Here is a 20,720-nt window from a genome sequence, read left to right on the forward strand (position 1 = left end):
GCGATTATCGAAGGTGTCCTTACACCTTTAAATCTACTTTGGAAGTAGGGCCGCAGCCAAAATGCTAATGAGCTTGCCTTAATTGTAAACATCAAGCACTGATAAGAATGAAACTCCATCCTCTGTTCTAAGGAGTTCTTACGTGTTTCCTACTTACACCGTTTTTTATCTGATTCTCCTTCACTTCTGTTCTTAGGCAGATTAATAGGCACCTGAACAGACAAATGACAGTACTACATCTCCTTCACACCCTTTTGACAGACTTTTGAGACTGCAAAATATTTTTGGAAAATTATTATTGGAAAAAAGATTACTGAATGATCAGGGGGACGGCAATTTTTCAGGCTGGAACAATCCGTTCCCCAGGACTCACATGAACACATTTGTAACTTGTACTTAAATGCTGATGGGACATTTTTTAGAATGTGATAAGTGTGAAATAGCCCATCGTTTTATCAGTGTTGGTTGCTGCCCACTCCTGAAAAAAAAAGTTTTATTGTGATCATTAAGTTGCAGGTAGGCAGTGCCTCTGGACTGTAAAATAGGAATGTTAGTGTGCAGTGATGAAAGCAAACTTTGCTCAACACCTGTCTATATATATTGCAGGTTTCAGTGGCTGCCCAGTTGATCCGTTCACTCTATTGTCCCGGAATTAAGTTGTGGTAAGTAAAAGCAACTAAGATTGAGTTTTCTTTTCTTCTCTTTTGAACTTTTTAAACTTGCAAATCTAAAACTCTGCTTTTGCAGTTCAAGAAATAGCAAGAGAGAGGTAATGTGGGGTACTGGGGTGGCATGTGAAATGTCATTCCCTTATTAACATTTTCACCTTGTTTTCCTTTAACTGCATCTGTATTTCAAGGAAGTAATAAGAAAAACATAGTTCTGAAAACAAACTGTGCTTTTTTCTCTGCAATTAGCTAGGTTTATTTTTATGAAATATGATAAAGAAAGTATTTTGTTAGCAGCTGCCAAAAAAACACCTCCCCCCCACGAAAAAGCTTTTGCCTATAGCAAAATAAAGTATTTGCTTAGATATTATTTGACTAGAAGTGAGATTTTAAGTCATAATAATCAGTGGTATTGGATACTGGAAAATGTCTAGGATATGATTAATGAAACATTGGAAGGAAATACAGTCAGTTCATGTGTTAGCATAGATCTGCTGTAAAGCCTGTGTGCTCCACAGCAGCCGTGTCAGGCTATTCTCGATGGAAACATTTTCTTATGCTAATTTGGTTTGATACACGGAGGTAAAAGGAATACATTAGAGTCTAATGCAGTTTGCTCAACTAATGTGGCAGTAGGCAGAAATCAACTGGTTTCCCAGTAACTTTTATTATCAGCTCTTCCATTAGATCAGTAAGTCTTTTTAATGTCATTATTTTTTTCCTCTCTTTATTCTTTAGTGTGTATTTTGTATATGGGACGGGGTAGATCCGTGCTATTTCCTTATTGGTGAGGTTATTAATTTTCTTGTAATTTTATTATGAAAAAGGAATTGTTTTATTTAAATACCTACTAGGCATTTCAAGTAGTTCACTGGTATTTCCTGGCTCTGGTTCCTTGGTGGCAGTCTCCAGTGCTTTGCTTGGTTGTGAATTCAAAAATTGATCTTTGGGATTTGTTCTCTCTCTGCACATACCTAGATATAACTTCTCTTTTCTAATTTTTTTAATGTGTTTTTTTGGCTTTGCTATGTGTTAGATTCAAGTATGTGAACAATGAGTCTTACAGTTCCATAGGAATAAAACTGAGCACAGTGCTCTGTTTTTGTAGCTTTCACATACCTCGTCTTGCCTTTACTACTGCATGAGTTGAAAGTTTACATCCCAGCTAAGCCTGCTGACTTACTCAAAGAAAAAGCCCCAAGGAAGCAGCTGGTGCCAGAACAAAGACGAGACTTGCTCCTAGCAAGGCTGAATCACTGCTGGTGTTTATTTAAGTTGTTATTGGTTCTGTTGCACCTGGGGCTTTGTGGCTTCCATGGAACAGGTTCTGGGGCAAAACTCTCAGCTGATGTCAAGCTGCTGAATGAATTTGTGCTGGTTGAGGAGCTGTCTTTCCCTGTCTCTACATAATGTGCTTCTATGTTGCAAGTGGTATATTTTGAGGGGAAAAAACAGTGTTTCTTCAAACTCTGTATAAGAAAGGGTGTTATGCAGCTTGGTTTTTATTCCTATGAAGTATGTGCGATAAATATTCATATTTACTAAGTCGTGTATTCGGATATCAGGTTAGTTAATAAATCCCTTTTTAAGATAAAAACTTCAGTGCTGTGGTGAATGTTAAGGAAGAGATGCATTTTTGTAGAAAAACTGAGACAGAAGGAGGGAGCGCGAGGGAGAGAGAATGGGGAAAGCCTGGCTGAACCCAAAATCTGATATGGAGCTGCTTAAGCAGCCTGTAGGTACATGTATGGTCATGTTGGTGGTTGTAGTTATTATCAGTTAGTTTTGAAAATACTGCTCTTTTCTTCAGTACTTTTTTTACAGGACTGAGATTTCTTTAAGGCTTACTGCTCTGTAGTTCTTATGCCAGGCACAATGTGGCCTTTTGGTGATCTGTCATGGGTGGAGGGGTACAAACAATACTGGCCGGGCACAGGCAGGTGGTAGTTCATTTAACTGTGTTAAATCCAGCAAAACAAATACATTGACAACTGTTTCTGATTTAGACCTGCAAAGCAACAGAGGGTGCAGCTCTGCAACTGAGGCAAAGCTGTTACAGCCCGGTGAGTCACTGAGGAATGCAATATAGGGCAACTGCATGACACCTAGTGCTGCTCAGATAATTCCCCAGAGACTTTAACTCTTTGAAATGCTGTAGTGAGAGAGTACGGTTATAAAAACCACAGGAGCCCACTTTGGCTCTGAGTTTTTCTCTCTCACATTTTATTTCAGAATTCGAATGCCATTGATTTTTTCCATCTATCTCCCTCTTTGGAGGAAGCAGGCTCAGTTTCTTTTGAAGTTAGAAAGGTTGTCACACATGGTTAGCATTTTCCAAAGGCAAGGAAAGATTATACTCACAACGAAAGAAGCACACACGATGGTGTGAGAGGATTTGCCACGAGGTTCACTGAAACGGACTGGATTACATCTTGCACAGGCATTGGTTTTCAGAGCTTTGCAATATGCATAGCATATTGTGACCTGCCACTTTCAGGAGGGAATCAGCTCCCGTTTCAGTACCGCTCCCAGCAGGTGAATATCCAAAGCACCAACGCGTGTCCTGACGTGAGCTCCATGACTTCACCCTGGGTGCAGGCACCCTGGCTGGTGCCCTGCCAGCCAAGGCAGGAACCAGAGGCACAGCACTGAGACACCTGGGGTGGCACAGGGGTGGGCACACTGCAGGACCTCGTCCAGCAATTGTGGCTATCCTGCCTTTGGACCTGGACCAGTGTGTCCAGCTGAACACAGCAAGTTGTTGCAGTGTGTGTTGTCACTGGCCTGTTCTCCAATATGTTCCTTTGCATGTAGTTGTCTTTGGTGCTCAAAAGTAAACCACTATTAGGGTTTTCATTTGTCACTGATTCCTTGCGTCAGCAATGTTGGTCTTTTCTACCACACCTGACGTCAGCCTTTCCAAAGGCGCGCGTGAGCTGCCAGGGAGAGACGCGCTCACTTTGCCACCCCACTGCTCTGCCCCTCCACAGCAGATTGTCTTCTGAGGATTTTCTCAAGGTGTTAATGTCTGTTTTTGGGCCAAGGAAGAATTCTTTAAAGGGAAAATTATAGAATGTAGATTATCTTTGTAGCATAGTGATTAATTAACAGTAAGTAGCTGTGGCTAGGACGCCAGCAGAGAGTATCAAGTGTCTCTCCACTATCTTCTCAGCTGCTCCTCTTAACAAGATCTGGGATGTGGGAAAGCTGACAGCTCTGGTAGGACTTCAAGGGTATAGATTGTTCTGCTAGCATCAGTCCTTGATACCACTCACACAGCATGGGCTGTTCTAATAATACCTCTGCAAACTCAAAAGCTCAAGGCAAATTCTGTAAAGGCTTCCAGTATTCAAGACTACTTTCTCAAATCAGAGATTGGCTAGGGCTCATATGAATGACTTTACATACATACCTACAAAAAACTTCCTCTACAGAGGTGATTAACTCTCATTCTATGATGCTTAATCACGTAAAGCAAAAACAATAATAATACATGACGTATCTGTGGGATCCTGAGCATCTCAGGAACATGGGAGATGCTTATTATGGAAAAATGTTCTGCTGAATTCTTGTTTGGGGAGAGTTTATTTAGGAGACGTGGAGGCTCTTTGTCTGCAGAAGTTTTCAAGCTCCAGTTTCTCCGCTGAATGCATCAGCTCAGATTCCATACAGTAATGATGTGGGCTGAATCCTTAATTTCCATACTAAGCGTAACAGAAGAGCTGTAATACTGATGGCATCTCTAGGGCTGGTGGTGTCCAGCATATTCTGTGTCTCCACGGTTGGAATAAGTTGCAACTTCACATCTGACTTTCCAGTATATTTTCATGATTACATTTCACTTAAGAATCACTTGTGCAGAGCAGTTATTTTCTTAATAGCTTTTTAAATGTTGAACATATATAAATGAAACTTGTTTAACAAGATGGAGGTGTTTTTGCCTGGGTGGGGCCAAAGATTGTTTTGGCATGGATGAAAATGCAAGAATTTGCTTCAAGCAAATGGGAATCCTTGTTGAAACAAGCAAGAGTGACTTTCATCTGTTTTAGGATCTTTGTGTATCTTGGGAGCTGCTCTGGGTCTTTCACCACAGATAAAGAATGTAAAGCGTGTAGTTTTGCTAATGGAATTATAGAATAACTTTTCCTGGTAGTGTGGAAGGGGAAATACTCTTTTCTTTGTGGAGTGCCAGAAAACAATAGCCACCTGTGTTACAGTAAGACACAGGTGATTTTGTCTGTGACTTTTCCTTCCCAGCTAAACAAGGAGGATGTGTGGCTTACTGATGTGGGCAGGGTCAAAACATTTTGACCGTCAGCTACTTAAAGGATTATGATTAAATGAATGATTAATTATACTCCCTTGGAGTGACTGCTAACTACTGGTGAACCTTGTTTGTGGGAGCATGATACCAGCTCTGACTTTTGGCGGCTGGGCACAGGGGCTCTGTTTGTGAGGAGCATTGGAGGAAATTTGCTGACCAGTGTTTCAGCCATTGAGTGCCAGATGTGCTGGTCATGGGGCAGCTCTGACTGCAGCACTGACTGGCTTATGTGGCAGAGAGGGCAGAAGAGACAGACCTGAAGGTGAGGCTTTCCTAGACAGGGTTCACTTCTCCCATCCTTTCCACAGTTTTCAGATGTGCTGGTTGATGTCACAAAGTCTGTTAAGGCACAAGCATTGTGGTACATATTGGCTCATTTTTCCATAATCAGTTTCCCCCTCTTTCGTGTCTCTCCCTCTGGTTCCCAATATTGGTGAAGTAAATAGAGAGGACTCTTCCAGGCTTGGCCTCTTCTTGTGCCTGGACCAGGTCTGTCATGTGTGCTTGTGCCTGTGCTGGTAGGATTTGGACATATGATGTCGTATTTTTCAGTTATTATTTAGTAATATTACAGTGCATGTCAAATGTGCCCAAAAAGGGGTAAGGAAGGAAGAGGTTCAGAGAGAAAGCCTATGTGAGATGGGTGAGCTGGACCTTGCTGCTACCAGCTCAGCTTCATTTGCAGCTTCAGCTGTGAGCTGTAGGCAAATACAGACCTGCAAATGGCCACTGCTCTCTAATTGTCCTCTTCTCTGGGCATTCAGCAAGCTCAAAACCTTGGACTCTTCTTCCACCTTGTCCAGGATTCTACTCTTCATATTTCAATGGGAATGAACCAGTAAAGGCAACAAGGCATTGTGTTGGGTGTTCATGACCAACAGCGGTGCTTTAGGGAAGAATTTTTTTGCTAAAAAATTTCTGTGTATTGAATTACCAGGTAAAGGTCTGTGGATTGAATTACTAGGCAGTTGCTTAAATCCAGGAGGTGGAAGAAAGTAAAATAATTCTCAGACTTCTTGTTGAAAGGAATTAAAATTAATTAAAGACAAGAAATGCCTACCTTTTGGAAAGCAGAGGAGTCTTTGCTTTCCTGACAGTTAAAAGTATATGAAAATACAGATGTGAGATGGAAATAAAATTTTAATTGTGTACAAAAATAAATAAACTGTGATTTAAAAAATAATTGAGACCTCAATTTCCCAAATAGAGGAATAACTCATAAAATTTAGTAAAAATTTGTGTTCAAGGGAAAATTGCTTATGTTTAATTTTCATCTCCTTTGCTCTTTATCCTTATCATATATCTCACATGCACTCTTGTAAGGTGAATATTTTGACTGCACTTGCATTTCAATCAACACTTCTTTGTTAGTCACAGATCATGGCTCCCTGGCCAGAGGTAGAAAAGCCTGAAACCAATAACTATATTGGGGACTCTTCCAAACAAAACCAAAACATGGCTGGGAAAGAAGGAGAAAATCATAAAGGTAATGTGTTCACTCATGTGTTATAAAAATATGTAAGTTTTGGGGATCCTTGGAGAAGATGGAAAATAATGAAATTTTTTTTTTTAAATGTTCTATTTTGCCAGGCAACGTGGCTTCACTTGGAAATAAAGGGGAAATTCAACCTGCATTTTCCACAGTAGCTTTGATAGATGAGACAAGGCCAGAAGAAGACCCGTGGGCTCTGCCTGAACTGCAGGACACTGGGGTCAAGTGGTCAGGTAGCCATTTCTCTGTCAATAAGTCACCTACATTGTTTTCCCATCACTTGTCTCATGTTCTTCAAGAGTTAATAGGCGTATTATATTCAGTCAGTTAAGAAAAATCCTGAAATCATGCTTCTTACTCTCCTTAAAACACAAGGAGATATATGTAAAACAGTCCAGCAGTAATACAGTTTTATATCCAGGCACTTTTAAGTATTTTTTTACTCAGTAGAATGACTAAAAAACCAAGGGTCAATGTCAGATTTCATAAGGCTTTTGTCACATACCAAAAAGACTTTTTTTGTGGTAAAAGTAGGTAAACAAAATACCTGCTTCTGCAGTTAAAATGTGATTAAGAACATTCTTTTGGGTTTAATCACACACTGGAATCATGTCACTGTCTTTGTCTCCACCGTCTCTGCTTGTGCACAAGAGTATTCCAGAGAAAAATTCAAATTATTCTTTTATACAAGATGTATTTGTTTTGCAGAACTGGATGGAAAAGGAAAAGTCATTCGTGTACTCTATGGGATAGGGAAATTCATTATGCTACTTGGATTACTCTACATGTTCGTGTGTTCTCTGGATGTACTGAGCTCTGCTTTTCAACTGGTAGGAGGTATGAAAATATCTAAAAATCAAGAATAAACTATGAATAAAGCAGTAAATTTTGTCTGAGACACTTAATTACAACTATCACTCTTCAAGAACATTCTTCATATGTGATGAGATGTAGATTCAGAAGGAAGTATCTCTGATTGAACACTGACCTTCATTTGTTTGAAAAGGTCTTTCTGTCTCAAATTCCAAAGAGCTGTTGACACAGGGATTATTGCCCCAAATTTCCCAGTAGCTTCCTGCTACTTTAGTGACAAAAATACAGAAATACATCTGTGCATAAATCTGTCCCATGTAAAAGACATCTCAACAAAGTAAAATAAGAAAACCGTGCTCTTGACCAAAGCATCTAACACTGAAATGTCCCCCAAATCCTTCAAAATGAACACTATTGAAATGTATTTTTTACATTTCTTTACATTTTTTACATTTACCTTCAAAGTGTTGAATTCAGGCAATGGAGTGGTTAGCAGAGAAATATACTTCTGTGGAAGTATTTTGCAAACACAGAAGTGTACAGGAACAGAATTAATCAGTATTATTGAAAGCATTTTCCTTAATTCAGTATCCAAAAATACCAAGTAATAACATTTCAATCAAAGTATATGTGGTTTTTTGTCCTACAGTCCTTCAGCTGATGGCTGTGGCATTACATGCTTCTCTGCAGAGTTCAGCAGGGCTTATGGTCACTAAAATAAGAGAATATAAAGTATTCTCTAAAAACTGAGAAGCTGAGAGTCCAGAACATGAATCTGGATCTCTGGGCTACATTGTACTTTTTTGGGATAGCAAACATGGTTATATATCTATCAATTAAATGGCTGAATGATCATTAATTAAACACTCTGATAATTTCTATGGACTTTACCTTGTACTTCCCTCACTCTGAGAATTTTTTTTAATAGGTAAAGCAGCAGGGGACATATTTAAAGATGATTCAGTGCTCTCAAATCCTGTTGCGGGACTGGTGATCGGGGTTCTGGTGACTGTTATGGTGCAGAGTTCCAGTACTTCCTCATCCATTATAGTCAGCATGGTGTCCTCCACGTGTAAGTCTGCTTACAGTGTCTTCTAGAGATCACTCTTAAACCTTGTCTCAGGTGCAAACATTTCCACTTGTGCTCAAATTGTAGAAGCTTTGGGTAAAAGAATAGAGAATGCAAGAAAATATTTTCACAGCTGTTTCCCTGATATTAAATCAAAATTTTAAAAGAAATTATAATGGTATTAATATAGGTAGTAGCAATAGTAGTAGTAGTAATAATAAAACCACAACTGCAATGAAAATTGTTGGAGGCCTTGGCACTGAATGACTTAATTTTGGAATTGTCTGCATATTTTCTCACGTTAGGCAGTTACTGGACTTCATTGTTTCTGTGGTATCATTTCAAAATTCCTCAGCAAGTAGCCAAATGCCTGGGAAAGAAGAGACTTTATCTTAATCTGGCCCTCTAACATGTGGTGAAAATGAGTAACCATGGGCCAGAGTGTCAGTGGGGATCACAGGACTATGGGAGTGCCATGTTCCCAGGGGGCTCGATTAAAGCAAACCTGTTTGGATTGGGGCAGCCCATCCCACTGACATCAAGGGAAGTCAGGGTTTCACTAATAGTAATAGAAATTTTAATTGAAGCATAGAGCATGCTGATAATCTGATTTTTTTCATTAAGTGTTTCCTTTTCTGCTTTCCAGTGCTGACTGTTAGAGCAGCTATTCCTATCATCATGGGAGCAAACATTGGCACCTCAGTTACAAACACTATTGTGGCACTTATGCAAGCTGGGGACAGGAATGAATTTAGAAGGTATTGTACTTAAACTCTAGATCTGGAAAATTGTTTCTTTCATTTTTGTAGGCCTTCTTCTATATTCCCTATCACTACTGCAGGCATTCAACCTTTCCAAGTAGGAAAGTCACAAGCATGGCCATAGCAAAGGTATAATGCTGCCTACGTGTATGGCTTCATATGCTCGAAAAAAAGCATATAATATTCCTTTAAAAGTTTTGTGGGTTTGTAAGAATTCACCATTTTTAACAATCTTACACAGGGATAAATTTTCAAGTGCTCCCACTATACCACCCACCTTTTATTGTGTCTTAGTTATGGGAGGGCTGCACAAGAAATTAATGTTACTTGAATTTGGTCTCGTTTCCTTAAAGGAGATTTCAATGTTGAAGGCTTCTCTAAGTCTGCAGAAAGCCAGAGCTGGTAATTGTAGACAAATGAAGTGTTCTGGCTGTCAAATACATACAGTAACAACTTTTAGACTGGCACTTGACATAGCCACTGAGAGAGCTCATGGAGCTCATGGGGCACTTAGAGGCTTACTGGAGATGGGCAGTAAACCTGGGAGGGATTGGAGAATTTAGTCCCTTGTCATTTATGGCACACTGGGCATACTGAAATACTCTTGGCCAAAGCATTCTGAGGGAAGAGCTGTGGTTCCTCAGGCTTTGGAGGAAAACATCAAGGGAGCTATACATCAACTGTTTGCAGAAACATGTGGGAGAGCTGCAAAGCCCTCTTGCCCCAGGAGTCAGGGAGAACAGGTCCCAGAGGCAATGACTGGTTGAGGATTAAAAATGTACCAAAAACAGGTGAGAGGCAAAACAAATACAGGCTGTACAGCCACTTGTTTCTTCAAATACTCTTGGCAGCCTCATGTTAGGGATCACTTTTGTCTTTTCTAGTTTTTCTTGTTTTACTCACCAGTCTGGCTCTTTAATTGGTCAACTGTGTGGAGCCAACCTAGCACTCCATAACAAAGTAGCTATCTCCTTTGACCCCAGAAATTAAATGATTACCACCTTGAAATGGCCTTCATCTCTACTTTTACTATTTCATCTCTAATTGATGTTGTACTCATTTGTTTTAAACTAAAAGCAGCTCTGTTTTTCAATTTCTTCTTGCAGGGCCTTTGCTGGGGCAACAATCCATGATTTCTTTAACTGGCTAGCTGTGTTTGCCCTGTTGCCCATTGAAGTTATTACTGGCTATCTCTACCATCTCACCAATGTTATAGTTGAGTCCTTTCATCTTGAAAGTGGTGAGGATGCCCCAGAGCTACTAAAAGTTATCACAGACCCCTTTACAAAGCTCATCATTGAGGTAAGCTCTTTCTCACTTCAAGGAAGCTGTTTACTTGGTTCAGTCACAACTAATCAAAATGCTCTGAGTGTGAGAGGGCTTCCCACTCCTTTCTCTGTGTCCTCAGGATAAAGTTCATTAGCAGATGAATTCTTCTCTTTATTCACATTTCATAAAGCCCCAGCTCTGTGTTTCTGGTTTCTATTTCCCCCACATTTCACTGTAGCAATGGCAGAGCCAGCTAGGAGGGCTGGGAAGGCAGGTGAGGACAAACCCAGCCATGTGGGATGGATGGGAAGGCAGCCTGTTGCCTGGACATCAGGAGATAGCCCTAGCTGAGACAGCCTGCCTCAGCCAGAAGATCAGCATAGGACCTGATGATGATACTGAAATTATGGGACATAATCACGAGGCCAGGGGGATGCACACAGTTCTCAAGGGACATTAAATGCAGTCAGGCAGTTGTGTCAGAGCAGCTGATTAAACAAAAAGGGTGAAGGAAGTAGTGGGTGATATAGGGAGAATGAGACAAAGTGTTTGTGCATGTAGAGTTGTACATTTTTTCTGGGAGTAACCCCCCTCCTATCTGTAGGGTAGGAGTTCCAGCATTAGAGTCATGCAGATTTTACATGGTTGAGCTTCCAAAGGGGGATATTTGAGTAGAGCTGAACAGAAGTATGTGATACAAGATGGAATAATGTGTTTTTAAAATTATTTTTATTTTTCTTTTTAAGCTTGATAAATCAGTAATAAATGCAATTGCTACTAATGATGAATCAGCAAAAAACAAAAGCCTGGTAAAGATCTGGTGTGTCACTGAAAGCAATGTGGTGAGTATCACCTTCAATTAATTGTCAGGTACCTCAGGAAATATTACTGATCTGGAACTGATGCTCCTTACCTTAGGATTGTGAAATTAGATTTTTAAATGAGGGTGGGGTTTTTATCAGCAGAAAAAGAATGAAAAAAATTTATTGTAGTTTTTGCTCCACTTAGACCAAGCATGGTCACCAGTGGTGACCTTGACCTGGCTGCTTTCAGTACTGTGCAGAACTGGTGGATTGGAGCCAAGTCTTTTACTCCTTTCAAACCCAAATGCCTTTAAACTCTGATACTCCCACAAGCTCCCTGAAAGTGGAAAAAATCGGCAACACAGGCCAGAGAAAAGATCATTTCAGCCACCGTTTATCTACAGATCTAATCAGCTTTAGGCTTACGTGCATTAGGGTGATCTGGTGGCAGCTGGCTATTTGCAGCTTTCTTGGAGAACTGCCCTTGCAGAAACACAGCCTCTGTGGGGCTGTGTCCTGTTCCTCTTCACCCAAGCAGCCCTGCAGCTTGGAGGAATCTCTTGCCCAGATCGACACCAAAGAATATTTTGGTAAATTATGGAGCTGAGAGTTTGGTTTGCATTGTTCAGCTAACTAGCAATTACGGCATTAAATATCCTTTGATTCTCTAATTAGAGTATCCTACTTCTTGGCACGTATAGAAAAGTAATTCCCGAAGTCCTGAGGCAGAAGATACTTAAGGACACACCATGGAGGTTGAAATTAAGTGCTCAGCTCCTATTGAATGACAGTCTGGATGGCCAGTGAAATGCTACCTGTGGAGATAGTGCTGGAGCAGAGCTGTGCTCACCTGAGACCCTGCTCAGGTTACGCTGCAGAGTCTCAGGGTGTTTCACCTAGGCGAGCCCAGGCTGGGGTGGCTGTGCCACCACCAGACCCAGGTCAGAGCCCCAGCCTGGTGCCCCTCACTGCCCTGGCAGGCACAGCCTGACCCTCAGCTGGAGAGCTCCGAGCCCCTGAGTCCTACACAAGAAAAAGAACTACAGGGAAAGTGCCAGCTGAGGGAAACGTCTATTTCTAGACACACACTTTTTTCTGTGTTTGCCTGTATTTTGGCTGTGTTCTTACTGCTCAAGCTTGTAGTCAAATTAAAAAATATGTGAAACCCCCAGAATTTTAACTTGAACTCAGTGGTGAAAAAGGAAATTAATTTAAATTATTTGCATTCCTACTGGATTGAACTAATTTCTTGCAAAAATTTTTGAACAGACTTATACATGCGGACCACATATGTTTAAAACAAAACATTTTGATCTAGTGCAGCTGCTTTGAAACTCAGATGTTTGGAAAAAATACAGGAAGGTGAGGAACAAGATTGTGTTGTGTTTGTAAAGGTTTACAGGATGGAGGCTTGGAGCCCAGGTGCTCCCTGGAGATGCGGGGGCACTAAATCCACTCCCAGTTTTGCCCACCTGCATCCTCTGGAGAGAGGTATAAATGCAGGTGTTACAGGCAGTACCCAGCAAAAAAATACAATTTCCCTATCCCCATTTCTGCAAAAGAAAATCACTCAAGCACTTTGGAAAGATAGCTTGTGTTCCGGAGCACGGTTCAGAGTCCATTTGGCTGTTAGCTGCTCTCATGTGGAAGTACAGCTCAGTCAGCAAACTCTTCCTTAATCTGCAGAATGATTTATGAACCTGGTGTCAGAATGCAGTATGTCTGGGCTAGGGGGGCTTACAAGGAAGGTTTTGTTGTGGTATACACAGAAATTCAGTAATTTAGTAATGCTAATCATAGTGCTTGTAATGAGCTCTTAGCATTTGAAATTTGAAAGTTAAAGTAGTGGCAGCACTTCTGTTTCTACTGACATGGAAACTGAGGCACAGAAAATCAGCTCAAGCACTTTGTGCTCATCCAGCAAGAGAGGCTGCACTAGTGGTGTAGCATTCTGACTCAGTCCTGTAGCACTCATCACACCACGAACTGCACTGAGATGTCAGTAAAGAGGTCCTTCTTTGATCAAGGAAGCTGTGGCACTGGCTGGAAAAGGACAGCCACTGTCCCACAGCTGCAGCCAAACATGAGCCTCGCTCCACAAAACTGCCATCAGTAGTTAAGTTCCTTAGTTATTAGCTTGGTGGCTTGGTGCTGTAGTTATTACAATGTAGAAGATTTTGGGGCTATTTTAATCTTTAAATGTTGTACTGATTGACTTGGGTAATAGCCTAATAACTTACTTTAAGAGTGCAAGGTGTTACCATATCATTAATGTGGTGCCAGCTTACAATTCTGACTTTTTAGCTGACGAATCTTGGTTGTAGTAAAATTTGAAAATTTGACATGAGCTCTTAATAGAGGATTGTAGATGACTGAACTATCTGCTTTGTCTGGCAATCTTTAGACACTGCAGAATGTCACAATTCCACCTACCGAAAACTGCACATCTCCTGACTTTTGCTGGTCTGAGGGAAACGTGACATGGACCCTCAAGAATATAACTGAAACAGAGTATATCAGTAAATGTAAGTAGTAGAATTACTTCTCTGCAATATTTTTACAAAAGTGTATAGCTTTCTAATGGTGCTAACAGACCACTTCAGAGGTGTATCCAGAAGCCGTCACCTGCACACGGACACACAGACACACGGACACACGGAGCCTGTGCTCTGTTACAGCTGCACAGCTGGAGTTACCAGCATCATCACGGGATCTGCCTGCAGGTGATCCCTTTCCATGCTGCCTGATACCAGCAATTGAGGTCTTCAGTATCATGTCACCCTGGATGTTCAGATGCCTTGGAGCTACGGTTACTTTGCTGTAATGGTTGCTAGGATATCTCCATCACTATGCATGCCCTGCAGGACTTTCAACAGCCCTTCTCAGGCACGCAGCCACCTCTTGGAAAAGCTGACCCATCATGCAGCTTGGAGCACCGAAAAGTTTTCTCCTGCCTTTGTACTCCTCTCCCTTGCACATGGTCACCTATTTCCTGCCTGCCCTGTAGGGATGCCCGCTGTATATTTTATAAGCATATCTATAGAAGCCCCTCTCCTGCCTCACTCAGACATGGCTTTTGTGGAGAAAGGAAGGTAGCATTTTCCCTCTTTGCATCAACCCTTCAAGCTGTGTGTGCTTTGGCCCAATTTTCTTAGGGGAGTGAATGAAAACCAGAGCTGGGCTTAGGATCACAGACAAAAATGTGGGTAGGCTAATTAATTTTCCTCTTTTTTTTAGGCCAACACATCTTTGTAAACTCAGACCTGCCTGATCTTGCCATCGGGCTCATCCTTCTGGCTTTGTCCTTGCTTGTTCTGTGCTCCTGTTTGATAATGATCGTTAAGCTGTTAAACTCTGTGCTTAAAGGACAAGTGGCGAGTGTCATCAAGAAGACAATCAACACTGGTAACTATCTGCTTTTCCTGAGGATTGTTTTTAGGAATGACAAGGTCACTGAGTATGTTTATTTATGTCTCCTGTTCTGGAAGACATTATAGAATATTTTAAAGAAAATACTATTGAATGAAAATCATGCACAATGCCCAACATTTTTTTCTCCCAAGTATTTTTTTTTTCTTTCGTTTAAAAATCTATTAGTGAACAGCTTGATTGAGAAATGCAGCAGATTAACGGCATTAGAGACCAAAGTCCAGGCTCTGTTTCTAGATGTATAATCATTAGCTGTTAGAGATGTAGTGTTCCGATCCTCAAAAGATAGCACCGAAATGCTGAGATTGTGATTGCCTGCTCTGGCACAGGGCCCACATATTCCTTCTAAAGTAAGTTGAGGAAAGTTTGTAGTAATTAATGATCTTATCCTGTTCTGCTTCCTAACCCTCTTCAGCAGGATGAGGCAGCCTTGTATAGTGGTGTTTTTCTGTCTTTCCCTGTGCTGTCCAGGCATTTTTTTCAGCCTGGATCCATTGAGTGCAAATGTTAGGGTTTTTTTCACCAGGCTGCTTTTCCTTCATAGTCTCTTTAATGGAGAGATAAGAAGCTGTAGCCTAGAAAAGCAGTTCTGGCACAGATCTCAGGCTGTGGTTGAAGTGAGGGTTCACAGAAATAAAGAAGACAACAAAGTGATCCCCAAGCTGTCTTCTCCTGGGCAAAGAACACTGCTCGAATTAAAAACAAGGGGTAGAAAGCAAACAGCTGACCACTACTGCTTATTTAATTTGAGATCTGCTCTGTGTTCCTCTGTGTCTTCCCAACTGATTAAGTCCTCAGTTCTCAGCTCTCTCCATTAATCTGCAGACTTAGGGGATATTTGTGCCTAGTTTCTCTAATCAGTGTAACTAGCTGTTCTCTGCAAGACTTAACAAGTGAATTTTCAGGAGACAATCTCCTTGGAACTAGTTAGACCAAACAACTTGGTTCTCTCAGGACGGTCTTCAGAGCTTTCTGAACATCTGATCCATGCAGTGGGTGCCTGCTTGCTGAAACCAAGGCTCTCAAAACCCAGAAGATTTTGTGTTGACCTCTGTGGAAACATTTCTGGTACCTAATTGTATCATACATGCTACCCTGGGTCAGGACAAATGTCTATCTAGTCTAATATCCATCTCAAAGTGTATCCAGTGGTGCAAAGCTGTAGAAGTAGTACAGTGAACAGGATAAATCAAACTATAGAACTGAACTCAAATCATCATTTGAAACCCACTATGCAAACAGTATATCTACATTTTAAGTGCTCAACAGTTTTCACTGCTGTGTTACTGTTACATAGATCACTCTGTTACGCTAACAGCAGTGTTCTCTATTCTCTCTCAATTTTTTAGATTTTCCATTTCCTTTTACTTGGCTTGCTGGATACCTGGCTATGCTTGCAGGGGCTGGTATGACCTTCATTGTCCAAAGTAGTTCTGTTTTCACATCAGCTATCACACCCCTTGTTGGTAAGTTGTAAATACTGTGCTCTTTAACCCCATGTTTTGTCCTCTCCATCATTCTGAAACCAACTCAGCCGTGTTTCTTTTCTCGTAGGCATTGGTGTTATAAGCATTGAGCGCTCCTACCCCCTCACCTTAGGAGCCAACATTGGCACAACCACAACAGCTATACTTGCAGCTTTAGCAAGTCCGGGCAGTACATTAAAATATTCATTACAGGTCAGTATAAAACAATGCTTTCTTGACTTCACTTAGAAGTTGTAACTTTTCTGAAGAAAAACCTGACAAAATTGGCTGTAATTCAAATACACTATTGATATTGTGCCTGATTTTGTGTGTGCTATTAATGACAATGAGTTCACTTCAACTGCTAGAACAAAAAGGTTGCATTAAGAATTCTCAGAAAGTCAATATATAGCTAATCTTGCTTTCATAAATTGCCTTGATCTGCATGAATTGATTCAGAACAGAGACAGGGAGGGCCCTTGACCCCTGAGCGTGGGGTCTCTGCTGCTTGGAGTTCAGTGCCCACATACTGAGAGCCCTCTGAGGGTGACTGATTTCTGTAAGCTCTCTTCTCAGGACCCTAAGTTAGTTCATGAAGTGTACAAGGACTCCTGTAACCTAAGTGAAAGTTGCACAGTCCTTAAGCTATCTATCTGACGTTGCAGTGAGCATCATGGCATCTATTTTTCTCATAGTAAATGTAATTTGAGTGGGTTTTATTTAATTCCTATTTGCCTCAAACTATTTGAAAATTTGGAAGCCTGGCTTTGGCCTCCCATTTTCCACCCAGTAAAGAACCTGGCAGGAGATAACATTTGAATGAATGCTTTACATCAGAGTGAAAAGATAATGACGTTTCCTTGGTGAATAGGATGAATGTCTTTACTAGCTAAAATATATCAAGAAAATTACAGAAGTCATTTTATTGTCCTCAGGCAACAGATGTAATCATAAGATGCTATCTTGATAAAGCTCAGATTTCATGATAACATGCTGGTTTTATAAAGCCCTTTATAAATAAACTCCTGTGCTTTCACATTTACTTTAGTCTGATAACAGTTACAAAATTAAAATAGGATAAGGTGAGCAGGGAATGTACTGTTTTGTTCAATATATGTTTATTCTATCTAAGTGACTCTTGTAAGCTTTAGCAAGTCTGTGCCTTTTAATGCTAAGTTTTGTTTAAAATTTTTTTGAAGTATGTGAATCAAAGGATTGTAAAGATCCAAAATCCCCTTCCAGGAATCTCCTCAGTGCCCTATAAGCTTATAGCTAATTTTTGTAAAATCCAAGTTTGTACCATTAAAAATTTCTCTATATCCTGTGTGCAATACCAAATTTACGTTTCCCATGTTTTCATTGAGAATTTATGGATGCAGAACCCAATGGTTCCCACACCTTATTGACAACAGTGCTGTTTCCTGAGAGGTGGAAGTAATTAGCATGTGGGTAGGAGCTTTTAACGGCATTTTAGCTAATGAACTTCTCAAATGTTTTTGCTTTCAGATTGCCTTGTGCCACTTTTTCTTCAATGTCTCTGGGATTATTCTGTTTTATCCGATCCCTTATACCCGCCTTCCAATCCGCATGTGCAAGACCTTGGGAAATATAACAGCCCAGTACAGATGGTTTGCTATATTTTATCTCCTAGTCTGTTTCTTTCTTTTGCCTTTGTTTGTATTTGCTCTGTCACTGGCAGGCTGGGCAGTCCTTTTGGGTGTTTGCCTTCCCTTGTTTGCTTTTTTTATTGCTGTGATTGTAATTAATGTTATGCAGAAAAGGCGACCACATTCACTGCCTGAGAAGCTCCAAAACTGGGATTTCCTACCTCTCTGGATGCACTCTCTAGAGCCCTGGGACAATATAATTATGTCTTCACTTGCCTTTTGTGGGAAACATTGCTGTGGCTTCTGCAAGTGTTGCAAAGTCCATGCTGAACAGGAGGGTGCCAAAGACAAGCAGCTAAAAACGATGGAAGTTTATGAAAACACCATGGCAATGGCTGACGAGGAAAGAGGTGGAAGAAGAACACCAGCTGTAGCTTGTGTTGACAAAACAGGCACAAACAACACAGCCTTATAGTACTGGATCCATTCATATTAGCAGAGACACAGCACAGGACAGCCAGGCTCATCAAAACCACCTTGGACCTTGCACTGAGGACAGAGTGAACATCTTGTTTGTTAGGTTTCTGAAGCCAGTGATACATCACTCATCAAGGAAGGGAGTCAAACAAGCTTGACAGAGTCCCCAGAAAATCTATGCTCAGTTGCAAAGCTAATGACAGATTTGTTCACAGAGGATCTACTATGTGGTACCTTTCTCCAATGTTATCAGTAGCAAACAAAAGAAATCCTGATGTAGTTCCATGAAGAGAGGGATGAAAGAAGTGGCAATCAATTCAAACAAGAAACCAATAAGCAGTGCGCTCATAGAACAGCCTTTCTGACCTACTGACTTGGCAGAAATTACATCATAATACCTAAAAAGCCCTTGAAAATTTTAAAAAAGGGGGGGGGGGGGGAGGGAGGAAAAGAAAAGAAAAAAAAGGAAAAAAAAGAAGGAATCCTAAGGTTTTCGTTGGCCTATCTGTAGTGGTCAAAATCGAAAACAGTAGCTTTCCTAGAATAGACAAAATCTATTCTATGTGTGTGAAGGAAAATGAAATACTAGGGCATCCTTCAGAAGCTCTTGGAGTCCTACTCTGGCATAAGGGTGCAAGAAAGCCCATTTGGAGCCCTCTCTGTCTCCTCTAACAGTGGGGACAGGAGCTATAATCTTCTGTTATCTCAGGCTAAAGACCATAAAAGTAATTACTGCTCCCTCTGCCAGCTGAGTTTTGAGAACTGTGTATGGAGACATCGGGTTGGTACCAAAGCAGCTTGGCTGACTGAGGATGTGATTGTGTGGCCATTCCTCTCTCTAGATTCCTCCTCAGTCCTGTTCACCATGTAATCCCACAACTATGGGCTGCTGCAGGAAAGAGGACAAGTGGCCATGGTAGGAGAGGAGAGCTGTGCCAGCCGGGGCTGATGCCAGGAGATGTGTGTGCAGCTGTGGTTGTTTGCCTGAGCCACAAAAGGAGCTTTCAGAGCAGCAGTGGAGACTGGCTTTAGACCTGCAACAGAGGGAGCCTGCAGAGCAGATTAGGGCTAGCATAGGGCATCTGGTAGTGTTTACTGAGAGAAAGGGGTTTTCACTACCCCTTTGTGCTGTGAACCACCCTACTTGGAAATAATGTGAATTTTACTGGCAATTGTATGTAGCAAATCCCAAATAAAATCCATAAGGAGTGTAGTCACTACAATGTCTAGCAAATCCATGGGTAGTGCAATACTTGGTAGGAAGCTGCTTGTGCTCAAATTTTACCTTACTGATGTTTTAGTAAATGCTGTGAGACTTCTCTGAATCATGGGCTGACAGAAGGCATAATTACAAAGTCAGAAGAAGATAATTTCAAAGATGCACTCAGTACTCCTGCTGGTTTTCAACAGCTTAGATATTACTGAATATGGGACAATATCTGAAGTCAAATCACTAGTGTTTGAAAAAAAATTAGGTGGCTGAGTAGACCAAGTGTCATTTAAAGCCCATTTAAATCACTGAATTTTAAATTAAATGTGTAATGCTGAGAAGACCCTTAGTGTAACAAAGCCACTTAGTACTGCTAGAACACAATTACTTCTGAATAGTTGTTTTCTGCAGAGCTTGGAATTCAATAGGTTAAATTCAGCAATCAGGTAAATACATACATTTTAGAAGTGAAAATTGTTTTCATTTACTTCTTAAAATGAACATTAAAACTGGCAAACTATGTGTTTGCAAATTCGAACTGAGATTCTAACTGTTTCTGTAATTGTGAGCCAGTGACAAAATGCTTAGGATCAGAGTGAATTTCCAAAAACATGAAGTTTTGGTATAATTCTGCTCTTTTGGAGTATAGTAGCAAACAGCAGAATTATGTCAAATGTTCTTTTTAGAGTTATTTTCCTTATGCTTCAGTTGAAACAGAATTTTGTGATCATCTCATTTTTAAAGTGAAATTTTTATATTTGCAGTAATTCTTGTTTGTTTTATTCTCACAATTCTGGATGGTTTTTGAATCTGTTTCTTTAAATCCCCATGTGCATTTCCTATGCCCTGTTTCTTTGGGAAAAATATGAGAAAAATATCCAGAATTGTTTTCAAGTTATCTTACGTTTCCATTGACCACCCATTGAAAGAGGAAACGCTTTAGTCTACTTTTACTCATTTCTTAAATAACATGCACCTTATTTTGCTTCTTGAAGTAAAGCCATCAAGAGCAGTGATAATAACTGTGGGAAAGCAATTCTTACAAAAGAATCAGGGTAACAATTGTCAGGCATATCAGAACTTTATGGTTCCTCTTTGTATCATCTCCCCTATGATCTCTTCTCCTTGCTCCAGGCCATACCATGCCATTGTGTTAAGCAGATTCCAACGAATATTTCTGTTTAATACAGCATGATATGTCCTGGTACATTCACCCCCCCACTCTTACTAAAAGATATTTACACTTTATTTATAATTGTTTGTGTGTACAGAATTTTTCATAACTTATAGAGAAAAAGGCTCGTGATTGTGTTATATATTACGTATTTGAAA

The 20,720-nt window shown here is 40.6% G+C and overlaps 1 protein-coding gene across 1 annotated transcript; it reads left to right on the forward strand.

Moving 5' to 3' along the window:
- Positions 1 to 624: 624 nt before the first annotated feature.
- SLC34A2 (solute carrier family 34 member 2) lies at positions 625 to 18,653 on the forward strand. Its single transcript, XM_014891504.2, has 13 exons — positions 625 to 662; positions 6,364 to 6,478; positions 6,583 to 6,717; positions 7,193 to 7,321; positions 8,226 to 8,369; positions 9,013 to 9,124; positions 10,234 to 10,429; positions 11,143 to 11,238; positions 13,604 to 13,724; positions 14,437 to 14,604; positions 15,978 to 16,094; positions 16,183 to 16,307; positions 17,601 to 18,653. The coding sequence occupies exons 2-13, from the start codon at positions 6,373 to 6,375 to the stop codon at positions 18,174 to 18,176; spliced, it is 2,025 nt and encodes a 674-aa protein (XP_014746990.1). The 5' UTR covers positions 625 to 662; positions 6,364 to 6,372; the 3' UTR covers positions 18,177 to 18,653.
- Positions 18,654 to 20,720: the final 2,067 nt, after the last annotated feature.

The sequence above is a fragment of the Sturnus vulgaris genome, chromosome 4 (assembly GCF_052056855.1).
Source record: "Sturnus vulgaris isolate bStuVul1 chromosome 4, bStuVul1.hap1, whole genome shotgun sequence".
Classification (NCBI taxonomy): Eukaryota; Metazoa; Chordata; class Aves; order Passeriformes; family Sturnidae; genus Sturnus; species Sturnus vulgaris.

Bases quoted from the DNA above. Each gene is read 5' to 3' on its own strand.
- SLC34A2 (XM_014891504.2), top strand. From the start codon at position 6,373: ATGGCTCCCTGGCCAGAGGTAGAAAAGCCTGAAACCAATAACTATATT. The intron at 8,370-9,012 runs GTAAGTCTGCTT...TCTGCTTTCCAG, and splicing joins CAGCATGGTGTCCTCCACGT to TGCTGACTGTTAGAGCAGCT. The intron at 14,605-15,977 runs GTAACTATCTGC...TCAATTTTTTAG, and splicing joins CAAGAAGACAATCAACACTG to ATTTTCCATTTCCTTTTACT.